General features: G+C 37.4%; 1 protein-coding gene across 10 annotated transcripts in view; it reads right to left on the reverse strand.

Moving 5' to 3' along the window:
* Positions 1 to 308: 308 nt before the first annotated feature.
* Positions 309 to 14,473, reverse strand: part of WDR20 (WD repeat domain 20) — a 45,709-nt gene continuing 31,544 nt past the window's right edge. For 3 of the 10 annotated variants that reach the window (XM_057365772.1, XM_057365775.1, XM_057365774.1), the window contains exons 3-5: positions 11,831 to 13,108; positions 6,798 to 6,928; positions 985 to 1,048 (exon numbers count right to left, since the gene is read on the reverse strand). In XM_057365772.1, the coding sequence (XP_057221755.1) occupies positions 6,839 to 6,928; positions 11,831 to 13,108 (1,368 nt within the window). In that variant the 3' untranslated portion in view covers positions 985 to 1,048; positions 6,798 to 6,838. Of the gene's footprint in view, positions 1,049 to 6,797; positions 6,929 to 7,109; positions 13,109 to 14,473 lie in introns of those variants that run through there. The other 7 variants (XR_008965321.1, XM_057365776.1, XM_057365773.1 and 4 more) reach the window with 7 other exon arrangements.

Raw genomic sequence — 14,473 nt, forward strand, 5'->3', positions numbered from 1 at the left:
ATATGAAACAATGTTCTAGATGAGATATTTTTGAAAGGAATTTGTTCTACAAAGTTTGGATAGTATTTCTGTACCAAACATTTAATTCAACAAAGAACTGGTTACATCAAAAGTGATTGAATTTGAACAGAAAGTAAACAAAAATGCATATTCAAGATAGTTTAATATGTATTTTCTGAATTAGAAATATCACTTTCTTAAATGAATGAGAATTTCTAGTGTAATGATCCATTACTCCCCTCCCCCATCACTGAATTACATTATTTATACATATAATACAGAGTCGATTGCAGTTGGAAACAACAATATTAAAATAAATGTTTAATAGATACAAAGGATCTTTTCTCCACAACATAGTTTTTTCTGGTGTCTGGACACCAATTTTAAAGTAATTCTCTATTAGCATTAAACTATTTAAGTGCAAAACAATTTTGTTTTAAAAAAATCTATGATTGCAGCATCCATCTTCCTGAAAAACATTTTGAAGCCAGAAAGTAATGACTTTCATTTTCCATGAGTGCATTCCAGGCTGTCTTCTAGCCATCTCTGGTTAAAAAAATCAGTGCAAAATAAACAATGGTGAAGTACTAGTTTAACCATTGAACTTACTTGAATTTAAGAAACATATCTTATTTTACACTATATATATATATATATTTTTTATTTATATATTTATAGAGAGATTAAATTACACTGGACTTGAAAAGTATAAAGAAAACCAAAAATGTTACTACTTTTTCCTGCAGCACCAAAGGAAGCTTTTTGCTTTTTCTCCAATGCAAACTCTTCCTTGGGTGAGCAGCCTAGCAGGATCAGCTGTAGTGAGAACTCCTTACATTTGTCCTTTGCAAGTCACTATGTGATTCACATAATTCCATGTTTACACTCTGCCACATTATAATTTGTGATGCTCTTTGCCTGAAGAACAGCTCCTGGTTCCACTGTCATTACTTCTTGTCCTGCGTTCAGAGATTTGCTAGCAGTAGTGTGATGGCTATACTACAGTTCCACTTGGAGAATTGGCCTGGTTTTGGGATGACAATAAACCCTGCAAACAAAGCAGTTTACATTAATCCAGCAAGAGAACCTCACATTAATTTTATAAAGTTCTTAATCTGAAGCTATAATGAGTACAATTGATTTTTACCAATGCCTGCTTACTTCAGACATCAACACCTTCTCTCCTACAAAGGCTCTAAGCCATGGTCTCAGCCAAGCAGCACACAAAGAGCTCTCAGTCAGGAAGAAACGTGTGCATTCATGACACCGAATGGATCTGATCCCAGCATTTGGTTTAATCTACCTTGCACTTGGAGTCATTGTGAACTGAAACTTTAAAAATCATACACCAAAAAAGTGATCAGCATTTTACTGGGGTGATGGCAAACACATACTGATACTATTCCAGTATCAGTATGTTTGACACCTGACCTSATAACAGGGAAGCACTCCATCTCTTGTATGCGATTGAGTATTACAGGCTTTGAATAGAAAAACAGATCATTTAACTAAATATTTGTTTTGGTAATTTTAAAACAGAATGAAACGCTGATGAGAGTTCAGTAAAGATTTCCCATTACAATTTAAGTTCATATTCAGGAAAACTTGTTACCAGCTCTTTTTAACTATCCTGCCATTCAAATCAAGAGACATTTCATTTCACACACAGCCCTGTGACTGCGTGGTGCTCCTTGCTACACAGAGGCTGCTGCTCTGGATTAAGGCAACTGCACCTTATGTACAGACCCATGGATTCCAATGGACAGACTCCATTTCAGATTTATGCACAGTAGCCCCTTTTTCATCATACACATAAAAGTAACTGTTTATCAGGCTTATTTAGGAAAAGCTTAATGTCAAAACCATTTAGCCTTCTTATAAGGTCACTGTTTAGTTCTACTGAGTGCCAGCAGGCCAAGGAGCGTGCTGGCAGCTGGAAGCACACTGGCAGCTGGAAGCATACCACCAACTTTCCCCTGCAACTCCTCACCTTGTGTGATATATGCGCTTTCAGCAACTCCTCTAAATAGCTCCCAGCTTAGGTTCTTACCTCAAAATTAAGATCCTGGTACTCAGATCCACCAAACCAGACAAGATCAGGCAGCAATTAGCATGCAAGACAGAATTGTGTCACTTCAGAATCTACAGGAGCTCTTTCACACTTGGATCCAAGAACTGAGAGGTCGTGGTGATAGAAGTAAACCGTGACCTCAGAAGAGGTGGAGGGGGAAAAGAGGGCTGGACTGACTGGACTCAAGTCATCAAGKTTCTGTTAAAACGAAAGCTCTTCCTTTTAAAAAACCATCTGATCATTTCAGACACAATGAACATGGATAGTTTGCAGGATTTATGTGTGCATAACAGACTGTGTGCATATATCTGTACATAGTCCATATCACATTTATATATAACAAAGCACGTGCCCTCCACAGATGTCACCTCAAGGAACCTGAACACTTTTATTTGCACTTCTTTATATAGGGAGTATCTGATTCAAACACTGTTGAGGTAGACTGAAGTGGGTTGTTCTTTACACTTGACATTCAKGATGTGCAAGGATCCTGTGTATTTCATGAGAACAAAGAGTTTCCTAGCTATTAGTTAACTTTATAAGCACACAGGAAGCTCTAGGGATGGCATAACGTCAAGTCTTTTTCAACAGGCTCATAATAACCCTATACAGAAGGAGAAATAAGCACTATTCTAGTGCTGGACTTACACTGGAGCACAACCAATTGTTGGGAAACAAAATGAAGAATCATTAATTTTCCTAGATTTCCTCCAGAAACTTGGCAGCACATACTAAAATTCAATGTGGTGCCTTATTCCCCATGAACTACCAGCCACTCTAGAATGCAAGCTCCAAGACTATGAACAAGGAGTCAGTCCTGGTTTTATCTAYAGGCCATGAAGGCTCCCTCTGCTTTGAAGAGCAGCAGTGCAGYGCAGATGGCTTTCACTGAGTACTAGGAATTTATTTTATTTCAGTCCTTGCTCWGAATTAACTCTGCAACTCTGAGAAGGAAAGCCAGAAAAACACTGAAGTGGAAATACGATGAACATCCTTGTGCTCCTGCAGATGGAAAAAAAAATTAAGCACTGCCTTAAAACCTGGACTAGGCTATGACAGCGGTTCAGAAATTCACTCCCATGGGAAAGACCAAAAAGTTTGTGAGTTCTTCCAAGTACCTGATTTCAGAAGACATCTTAGATGTTCATACAAGAAAAGCAAGAATATTAACTTGTTTTTTAGGCACAGAAGTTTCACCAAAGTGGTGTGAGTTCTTGGTGGGTCCTGATTACAGCTAAAATTCTACAGAATTTTGCCATTATATCAGAGCCTTCCAAGTAAGGCTATTCATGAGGTTGCATTTGGTGTAATATAGGAAATAAAGGAAAACAACACTAGAAAAGCAAGTGAGGGCTCAAAGTTACTGTTTTGATACTGAAGTTCACCATTAAGAGTCTCATCTGTGATACAAAGGATGTGGGATTAGAACAGCAGTAGTTGCATTCCCTGGAATAATACAATGGGTAAGGTTAAGAAAAAATATAAAAAGTTCCTGCCTGTAAATAAAGAATAAAGCCATTAACATGCAGTGCTTTCTGTGATGGAACCACCCAGTCTTGTCAACCAGGTGGGAAAAGATGGAACAAAAGCTGCAGCAATTTATTAGGGCAACATCCAAGTAGGCCCTTTCAACAGCTGACATGAAACATGGAAGAACAGAGCCACAACAGCCACAGCTCAGCTTGTGCTGCAGCAGCTTCAGGCTTAAGGATAAGCAGATCCCACTGAACAAGCAGCAGGAACAAATTAGGAGACTGCTCAAAAAAGTTTTGGAAATAAATGTAGTGTTTTATTAACAGTAGTATTTTGTTAGCATGAGTCTAGCAGGACATGGGAAATGGAAGAGTTACGAGATCCAAGGCAGGAATTTAGTAAAACAATGTTCATCCCAACCTCGGAGAGGGTCCTCCAAGTAGACGCTGTCCCATCTGCCATCTTAAGGGGACACTCCACAGCTGAGCGATRCAGCTTTCAGAAGATGGAGCCATTTTCCTTAAGTCAATTAGTGCTGTGAGTATTGAACACAGGCTGCTTCAGCACTAGCTGCTAGGGCTGTCCTGTTTATCCATGTGTTCGCTGACTTCCTGAAATGCACAGGGCTTTGCACATCTGGTAAAACAGGCTGGCATGGGTAGGAATGAAAAGCCATAACAAATACAGTCAGGAAGGCCATTTACACCTGAGGTCTGTGGCACTCATCACTGGGGTCTTTTTGCTGCAGCAGCATGAACACAAGCCCTCCTCCCCCTTTGTGGAATTGTGAGGAGAGGGGTGAGTATGTTTTTTAAAATTCCACATACAATCCAGACAAAAGTCTGGGGCTTTTTTCTAAAGACATGAAACATAAGGTTTCACAACGAAAACTAATTCTGTGAATGATCAGCATGTAACTGCTGTATTAAAAAAATATTCAGGAAGAGAGTACAATATGAAGAAAAAAAGTCAACAGTAGCTACTGAGTTAATATTTTCTTAATTTAAATTAGAAGAGGTTTAATTGGAGCCAAAGGTGCAATCATACATAGTTTCACTAATCCAGATAATAAAGGGCAAGTTTGGACATGCGAGCAGAATACAGACAGTGCATGTTTTCATCAGAGAAACAGCTCTGCTGACACTCAGAACAGGCTGGATGTCCAACCCTGCTCATCTTTCTACTTTCTGGTTCGAAATTGAAAGGTAGAAAAAAACAAAGGAAAGGGTCCAATGTAACAATCCTATGTAAAAAAAAGAAGTCTCATAGTACACTTCACTAATGCAATTAAACAAATTAAAATATGGCTGAATTAACAAATGCCCATACAAGAATGGAACTGTTTTTTAAAACCATTTCTACTATTTCCAGTATATAAAATAATGGGAATATTATTTGAAAAATATTCCAGTAGTTTATTCTTGTCCAGAACTGTGATATTTCTGGACTAATTAGGGTTACTAAGTAATCTGGACAGACACCTTTGCTTGAGAAAAAAGCCCATGGACCATTATAGTACTTGAGCAATACTATGCCAAAACCAGAATGAAATTTCTTACTTTTTTTAAAATTCAGTCATTAAATCAGCTGAATTGGTTTTAAGGTTAAACAAAATCTCCAAATGAATAACAAGTGAAAGTTTCTGAACTGCATATACTCACTGAGTCAGATATTAATCTCTAATGAAGACATAACATTAATTAACTAAAAATGCTCAGAGAAGCACATGCTATACATTCATGTAACATGCTACAATGAAATATTCTGCACAGGATTTAGGAAGATAGAGCAAAGTTGATACCTATCATTACACAATTTGTGTGTTCACTAAATGGGGKTTATAAATTTGTCTTCCATTTGCCTTTTTTTTTCCATCTGTTCTGATAGCATTACACAAAAGTATAAATAAATAAACCATTTGACATCAGACCTTATAAAAGACTGTGGCAACTTCAGGGTTTCACTTGCAACTTCTCTGTGTACATAAAGGAGTTTTTCTCCTAGCAGAGGCCATAGTCAACAAAAAAAAATTCAAGGCTGGTAGCAAACCATCAGAGTAACTAAAAATCTGGCACGTGGCACTAGGTGAATGGAATGCAGGTCCAAGAGGAGAAACAAAATCAAGACGGAACTATTTGTGTGCTTGGAAATGAAAAAAACTCTTTTGCCAGCAGAAATCTCGCCCGGCTTGAACAATAGGACCTTTGGGCTTCATTCAAGTAGCAAGTGTTCACATGCTTAGAAATAGTTGTTACTCTACTTTCCTTAAACTGACAAAAGTCAGGTGTAAAATTTTCAGTTTAGAGAATAGTGAAATTTCGATAAACAGGGAAAACCTCAGGGAAAAGCATATGACTTAAGACAACCCCATGCGGGTTAGCTGTAAAGTGACTGTGGTCTTAGCAGAATAAAGGAACCAAATTAATTTGGTAAAGTTCATCAGCACCTACCTAAAAAATCCAGCTTCAAAACCCAGAAAAGTATTTCCTTGAAAAGTCTGCGCAACATTATTAAAGACAAGTAAAATCACACCTTTGTGTTTCAAGACATCTTTTGCCAAATATCTTCTCTTACTACAAACCTGTGTAAGCTGGGTTTTGTTTCAGGCTCACATTGATGGTTGAGAAACTGATCTGACCAACCAGTTCTTGCATCATTTGATATAACTGGATGCTCCAGAAGCTTTCAAGCAGATTTAATTTTATTCCTCCACTAGCCCCTGTTCGCAAATATACATCTGTGTTCTATATATAGGTCATCACAGTGGTCAGTCAATACCTCTGAAGTACCACAAAGTTCTCCAGCTTATGTAAGATGATTGCCTCAGCTTTAGTCTACAGAGTATTTYTGCATAAGAGACAAACAAGAGTCCTCCCTGTCAGACTGGACCCAAAGTAACTCACTTTTACACTGAAATTCCTCAAAAATGCCTCTAAAATACTTTAGTAAATAGCATTTGTTTGGCTCTTCTTTGGTTAATAAAGAACCACTGCTGTAAGGGTGAGACAATTCCCTAACTCCTCAAATGGAAGTGCAACATCTAAAGTCTTCACCTAAATTTKCTCCAAGAAATTTTGCAGCCAAAGTCTTAGACTTGTTTAATTTTAATTCAGTTGAGTTTTATTCTAGACCAGCCACATTTTTTTCTAGACAGAACATTCTTGAATCATGTGTATGAGCCATATCCTTGGGGTTGTAAATTCGGCAGTCATTAGGTAAACACCAAGATCTAAAGCTGGAATAAAGAACGTACCCTGCACCAGAGTCCACAGAGGAAAGAGCTCCTGTAGAGTCCTAGATGGAATGACGATACTCTGCCCCAGCTCCTACCGGACAGGTGTGCAGAGAGAATCTAGATACAGCCATGTCTGTGTTCTGCTGAATCTGAGTTCAAACAAGTTTGAAAAGCAGTTTGATAAGTATTCTGTTTACTGTTACTCTAGTCCTAACGAAAAGCTACCATGAGATGTGACCTTATCAGCAAGATTTAAACATCGAAACATCTGCATGATCTTGAGATGAAGTGAAARTTTTCTCAGAGCAGGTTACAGACGTGATCAATTTCTTACTTTAAAGCATGGCACGATAACAGTTTCATTGTGGCCATTTGTTCAGTACAGTGTGAGAGCGTAAGACCACCTAAGCACTGCAAGATAAATTAAAACTCAAATGTGGAAAGGACTATTGAAAGTTATCTACATTTACAGTTCAATCACACATTTTTATTTAACATCAGTATACAGAGGACAACCCCAGCAAGTTATTTTGTAATGTCAAGTATTTAGTAAAGTTCTTCAGCTGTAACAGTGACAATAGAACAGCTAAAAATAAGCATTATGAAACAAACATGATCTTCTTAAAATTATAAATATACCAACAATACTTCTTAAAGCTTAATTATTGCAACAGTTAAATTAACAATAGGTCATGTTAGAAAGGCTCTATGAAATTTATTCAAGTTGTCAAGAAATTAGATGGAAGTGTAAAAAGGAAATACATATGAATTTTACTTTTGATTTTCACTAAAGGTAGTCAATACAATTTTGTACAGTATCACCTAACATGTCAATCTTTAACAAACTCCAGTATACAGAATCATAAAATGCAGAAAAAATAGTTTAATCTTTACATGTAAATTGACAGTAAATTAACTGACACAAATTTTATTATTGTAACATAAGGAGGCCAGCATTTTAAATATTAATTTAGTAGTTTTATGTTGTTAAAGGGGCAGACATATACAGTCATTCCAAGTACATACTCAAATTTTTAGAGGTGATAATTCAGAACATGGATTTTCTAGAAAGTGTTTAGTAAAAGTCATGTTATTTCCTAATCCAGACATCCTCATCATAAAGCCTTTACAGGGTTATGAGCTCTCCTGGCATTACTGGAGCCACTTGTCACACCTCCTCACACACGCACACACACATACCTTGCTATAAATATCACACCAGTGTACTCTAGGTTTAATTCACCCTGATAATGCGGGTATGCCATGTGCAACTTTGCTACTGTGCACATTACAGAAAGCTTCAAATTTTAGCATGGTAACCTGAAGTTGTATAGCTGTGTTTCAGTTTAACTATAATCATCCCTGAAGTTTATACAGATACCGTATCACGTTGAAAGAAATCTATTTGATAGTACTTAAATACCAGCAATTGAACTTCAATTGTAATGATGAAATGCTCCTTTCCACTGAGGAAGAATTAGTATGTATAGCTGCTTGTCTCACTCAAATATAGTACATGAATGTTTAAGTACTTTCACTAAAACAGAAGTCATACTAAAACATGATACTGTACTACAATTGTAGTTAACTAGAAAATTCAAGGATGTTATAATTTAAGTCTAAGTTTTCCTGTACAATAAGTCAAATAAATAAATTCCATGTGCATTTGTTTTACAAAGTGGTGGGATATTTCTCTTGCTAGGTTATACACTGCCATTTCACCTGGGGGAACTTCTGGCCAATCTTACCTTGAGCTTTCTTACACAGGGAACTCATCAGCAACTTTCATTCACATAAAATGGAGTCACTGTCCAAGACAGTGAATAGTCAGTTCTAAAGTTCAACACAGAAATCACGTAAGTAGTTGTTCTGACCACTGAGTTCAGAGAAAACGTACTTTACATATCCAAGTACCACTSTGGGTTCTTGGGGGACGTGTGGGTTGGTTTTGTTGGTTTTTTTTTTTAATTGCTTCTGCAGATCCTGTAATTCTGTTTGATGTAGCTATAAAGACAGCGCAGTAAAGTTTACTTTTGCTCCTTTCAATTTCTTTTTCTATGTTTCCAGATTAATCTAACAGTTCTATAATCCCATTTAGGTTTCTCACCAGGGCTTGGGAAAGACAGGGGTTACAGATGACAGTTAATTGTCACCATGTTGAGAAGAAAAGTTCATACTCTCGTTAAGGCAACCTATTTTTCTCACTGCCCTGAACCTTCTCTCACAGAAACAGGCTAACAAAAAAAAATGAGAGTAAAAAATTGAAACTAATGAACCCTGAGGCTCATCCAACWTGTTTCTAATTGAATTTTGCCATTCACTTCCCCTCGCTGACTGGGAGTTGGCAGAGCAGTTCTGGAAGTGCAATGCAAGAACGGTACATCCCGTGAGGAAGCTCAAGGTATGATTTTGTACAAACTGAAGCAGTAATGTGGAAAGTTTATAAACAGTCAGGACACTGTCAGTGCTGTGCRGACTATCAACTATCACAAGGATCATGGCAGAAGAGACACTTCTGGATTTATTTTCCACTCAGGGCAGCACCAGCCCAACTAGAAAAATAAACAGAACTTGTCATACACTGTCCAATTATCCAGCACATCTTTTGATGGCTGTTGGACATGAGAGGGAAAGGTAGCACTGGCTCAATGGAAATTACATTAGACACTGCAAGCCTCCTTCGCTTTTCCATCTGAATCTTTCTTTAGGCTGGCAGTGGCATCAATTTAATGAAAGCCTTTTGAGGAAATGATGGAAGCAGCAGCAAGATTCAGAGGCTTTCATATAGAGTTGGCAGACAAAAAAAGTGACAGAGCTTTAAGATCACTTGGGGAGCCACATTTCAAAGGAAGACTAGAAATAGCAACTTTAAACCCCAGAGTAATGGGACACCCTAGGATAAAAGAGTTGGTGGAACAGAAATGATGGTATATAACCCAGTAAGAAAGACATCACCATGAGTGTTTTATACTTTGACAATTCTCATTAAATAAAATTAAGTGCTTTCCTATAAACAAAAAGAATGCTCATAACGTCCTTCTGGCACAAATATTTTCCTATCAAAGCCCTGTAAACATGCCACCAAAATTTAGTTTTTACCAGCAGAGTGAGCTCACTAGAAATGCATGTGAAATCAGAAAAACAAATTGATTTGAAAATTTCTAAGTAAATACATCCTAAAGAATATGGCATTTACATCAGTGTGCAATATATTAATTTTGAAAGTGTTAACTTCAGCATGAAAATTACTTACCTGTAGTTAAAGTTTTCCATATTGGCCAATACATAAATCCTGATTTTTGGTACTGCATACTTTATCTCTGAAATATTTGAAATGTCATATTCCAAATCAAAGTCAATACACAAAAAAAATTTATGTTCAACTCAGTCTAACAAAACCCACCTCAGCCACTGAAAGTAAATGTGACAGCGTAGTGTTCAATAGTTTGCAAAGGAGTTTAGAACAAATAGAAAATGTAGCTCACAATAGCAATATGAGGCACTGCTGTAATTAGTGCGATGTGAAGTGCACTGAGTCACAAAAGTATAACTGCTTTAGTACTTTCATTTTGAGCAAACATTTTAAATAATTTAGTATTTCGAGGGAGTGCTTGYTTTTTTCAGTTAATGCTGGATTTGTAGTTCTCAGGCAAAAAAATACTTTTAGGTAACACCCTCCTCCCTTTTCCCATAAAGGGATTTTCAATTTTAAGTTTTAGATTCAACCTTTACGTATGCATTAAGATGCAGAGCAGACACAGGTCTCCATGCATACCTAGGATGCGACAAATTTGATAACATCTTAAAGAAACCTACATGATACAGTTTTAAGAAAAATTGAGTTTTACTTGCAAGTTTATAGCAATGAAGATGTAGYATCTAAATATATACAGTACCTCCACTTCAAAAGTCAGATTTATGAACCAAATGGTTAAAACCTAATGAACAACAGRTTTTCATTTAAGTTGCTCAACATGGCAATATTCATGTATTTACCAGATCATTTCTTTTACTTCAGGTGATAATCTACATCCCCTTTCAGAATTTTTCACAAAAACAATGGTCCCTTTTGGAGAATCAACTCTGGTAATGTTTTCATAGCTGTAGTCCTCTGAACTGTTGCTGGCAGGCAGAGCTACTGTAGCACACAGCACTTTTTAATGTAAGAATCACCACATTTAGCTAAATTTTGACTGAAGCTCTCTATACATTGGACAGAAGGAAAATAAAATTTTATAGGTGTTCAAGTGCATTAACAAGAAGAGTTAAAACTAGTAATAGACTAATKTATGTTCAGCTGATGGAACAGGTGCCATCAAAAGCACGAGCTTGTAGTGGTTGAACTGCCTAACAAACCTGACAGGAACAGAACACTGAAACTACTGAGAAAAAGCTTGCAGGATTTTCCCTAACTTAAACACAAAAATCAAAACCTGGCTAAAATTAGAGTTCCTTGATAATACTGATTTACAATTCAAGAGCATTAAACGACAGTCAGTACAGGGCTCACAAATCTGTGCATAAAATGGCTGAAGTTCTAATAAGAAGTGGTTTCACATTAATGGTAGGCCACCACAGAAAAATATGGAGGAATAAAACACTTTGGTCTTAATTTTTTCAGAGGCTCACGTTTCTCATTAGACTTAAAAGCAGCAACTTTTCATAAGCTACTCTCATTGGGAGTGCTTATTTTGTAGAAAACATTAGAAGGATTATAAKTATTTTAGTGTTTGACAGGTTTTACTTTGATTTTTACATAAATAGCTTTCACCATATTGTGGTTATGCTTAAGTATAAGAACACTGATCAATAGTTTAGATGCACAGTATTTATTTCTTCTGCTGGAAGGCAACTATATTTAATAATTGTATCCAAGACACTTCAAATCATTCAGAAATATGGCATGCAGTATCCAAAAGTATGGCTCTGAGGATAATTTTTTTTTTACATTAAGCATAAAGAAATTTTATATTCAACATTCATTATATTTCAAGAAAACTATCTATTCAGAGTTCTAGTTCTTTGATGCAGCATTAAGGATTAAAACTTACCACTTTACCAGGCCTTGCCCATGTGCAAATAAATCCCTCCTGACAAGCAGTGACTATACAGTCTTCAAGAAAAATTAACACAGTCAGTCTTTCATGTGCTATCTTTTTACAGATAAGAGGCTCTAACAAGGGAACATCTTCCATTCGGGGACAGAGAGGTGTTCCCAAAGTTTTAGCTGGGTCCGTTTTGGTTTTAGTAACTAGGTTCAGTTTGTCACTGCTCTTGCTAGATATATGTCCCATGCTATGGTTTCTCTTGTGATCTTTTTCATGGTGTCTTTCCTTCCGATCGTGTAGCGATAAGGTTGCAAACTTACTAACGCCAGAAGCAATGGCACCATCCATGACACTGCTTTTACTGCCAGCATTTGAGACTGCAGAGTGTGGAAGGCTGTTTGACCGTGGAAGAGGAGGGGGTACAGAGTTTCCAGGTGTTGTGATACTGTTTCCATTACTTCCTGGGTTAGTTCCACCACTTCCTGCAGGTGGACTTGTGGCATTCATGACATTTGTATGTGTCCTTGCTCTTGAGAGAGGTTGGTGGGGGAAGAGGATATCTTCTGTAAGATCCCACAAACAGAGCTGTGTGTCCTGGCCTACTGAACCAAATCTATACGTAACACTTACTGGACGACTGTCTGTAGAGTTCCTTTTGGATAGTCTAGATTGCGTGCTATTTGCTCGATCTCTGCCAAAATGAAGGTCTTGGAAATCCTCATCACTTCCGCTAAATTCCATCGGGTCACTCTCTTCTACACTAGTGGTATATGGATCAAACGCAACGACACTGACCCACGATTTATGGCCGTGGCCTCTCGCTATAACTCGACAGTCCACGAAAGACCAAACTGTCACCAAGTCATCCTCTCCGCCTGTCACTATGTATTTCCCATCGGGACTCCAACACACACACAGCAGTCCTCCAAAGTAGCTTTTCATTGTACCATGCAATTCCACTGAATCAAAGTTAAACACGCGAAGAAAACCATCCTGGCTCACACATGCCAAGAACTTTCCATCAGGGGAAAAGGCAAATTCATTCAGGGCACCCTCACCTACTGTCCATTTAAGCAGAGGGTTTCTTGTGGATTTACTCTTGCAAGTGTGCACTGCAAAACTCTCTCCTTGTTTAAGTAGCTGGTAGTGCGGGGCTGTGGTACCACAAGTGTGCTCCACGTTATACAAGTACATATTGCCACTGGAATGAGCTACTAGGAAAAGGCTTTCCGAACCTGGTACCCATTTTACACAGGTTACTCGGGACTTGTCTATTAGTCTCTGTGAAAAACAAAGAAGATACACATCAGAAAGTCTGAAAATTAAAGTTTTCATGATTAATTGTAAATCTGAGCTTTCTGGGGGATGAGGAACAATACTTAAATATTAAGTGAACTCAACTTTCTAGACAGGAACTATGTTACTGTATTTGCAAAAACTTATCAGGCAGTAAAGAGGAAATTATTTTCAGACAAAGTGCTTTCAAAGGTTATTATTATAGTCCAGTCACATACCACAAAGACCATACTTCAATCAAGCTAATCTGTTATGAATCTAAAGGCAATGCTCTTTGGTTTACTTTTCCCTGTGTAGGCTGAAGAGCACGACAAGGAAACAAGAAAACACTGAATGAGCTAAAGGGAAAAAAGGCAGTTACTCATCTGCATTACACAGCAAACAGGTTACAAATCAACAACAGTAAATTTAGGCTCTGATTTCATCTGATATCACAAATAAAATCCAACCTCTGAAAAAAGATCTACCAGCTTTTACTGATTCAGGGAGCAAAGGTTACATACACAGTGACCCTGTTATCATATGGCTGGTAAGTCAGTAGGTAAATACGTGGCTGGGTAAATTCACAAGGCACCACATACACTTCACCTTGGAATCCCCAACCTCCAATTCTTTTCTTACAATAGCCAAGGATCGGTCAATACTCTGTTACCATTGATTAAGCACTTTCCTTTAAAGCAAAACATTTTAATAGAGTTCATCATTATAAAAGAATGAACACACATTAAACAAACATTCCTGATCATAATGTCTTCAATGCTCTAAGAACTGAGAGATAAAGTTTGATTCCTTGAGTTTGCTGCTGTAGTCTTGGTGGACTTCCACAACTTACCATGCTGGCCATGGCACCACTCAGCTGCAACTTGCAGACAAGTAATTCTTTACAAACACATTCAAGATTTGTATTTGGCATATTGATTATAAGCAGAAAGGAGAGCAGAGCAACATAAAAGGCAAGAGTGCAAATATAAAGAGCCTAAGGAATACGAGAACAAGTTACAAAAGCCCTAAAAACAAAGAAGAAGAAAGTATYCCCCCAAAACCTTGCTATGCTGTTTATCACACACAAAAACCTCAAATTAATGGATAATAAATACATTGACTGTTATCTKTTCTGGAACTGTCACTGGAAAGCAGCACCCGGCCACTTTAGATTACACTTCTGCTGCTGTCAATGTCAGCATAAAACCAGAAAGTCTCCCTCCTGTAATTTCTCATTGGTTAAATCAGCCATGGTGTATTTGAGAGCTGAGAGACGTAACTAAACCTGGCAAAGTTCCTTCACATGGGGTAGCTTTAAAACAATATAGTCTATGATTCTGTTGTGATATAGTCTATGATTCTGTTGTA

The sequence above is a fragment of the Malurus melanocephalus genome, unplaced genomic scaffold, assembly GCF_030028575.1.
Source record: "Malurus melanocephalus ecotype Western Australia unplaced genomic scaffold, MMel_1.1 scaffold_57, whole genome shotgun sequence".
In the NCBI taxonomy this organism is placed as follows: domain Eukaryota; kingdom Metazoa; phylum Chordata; class Aves; order Passeriformes; family Maluridae; genus Malurus; species Malurus melanocephalus.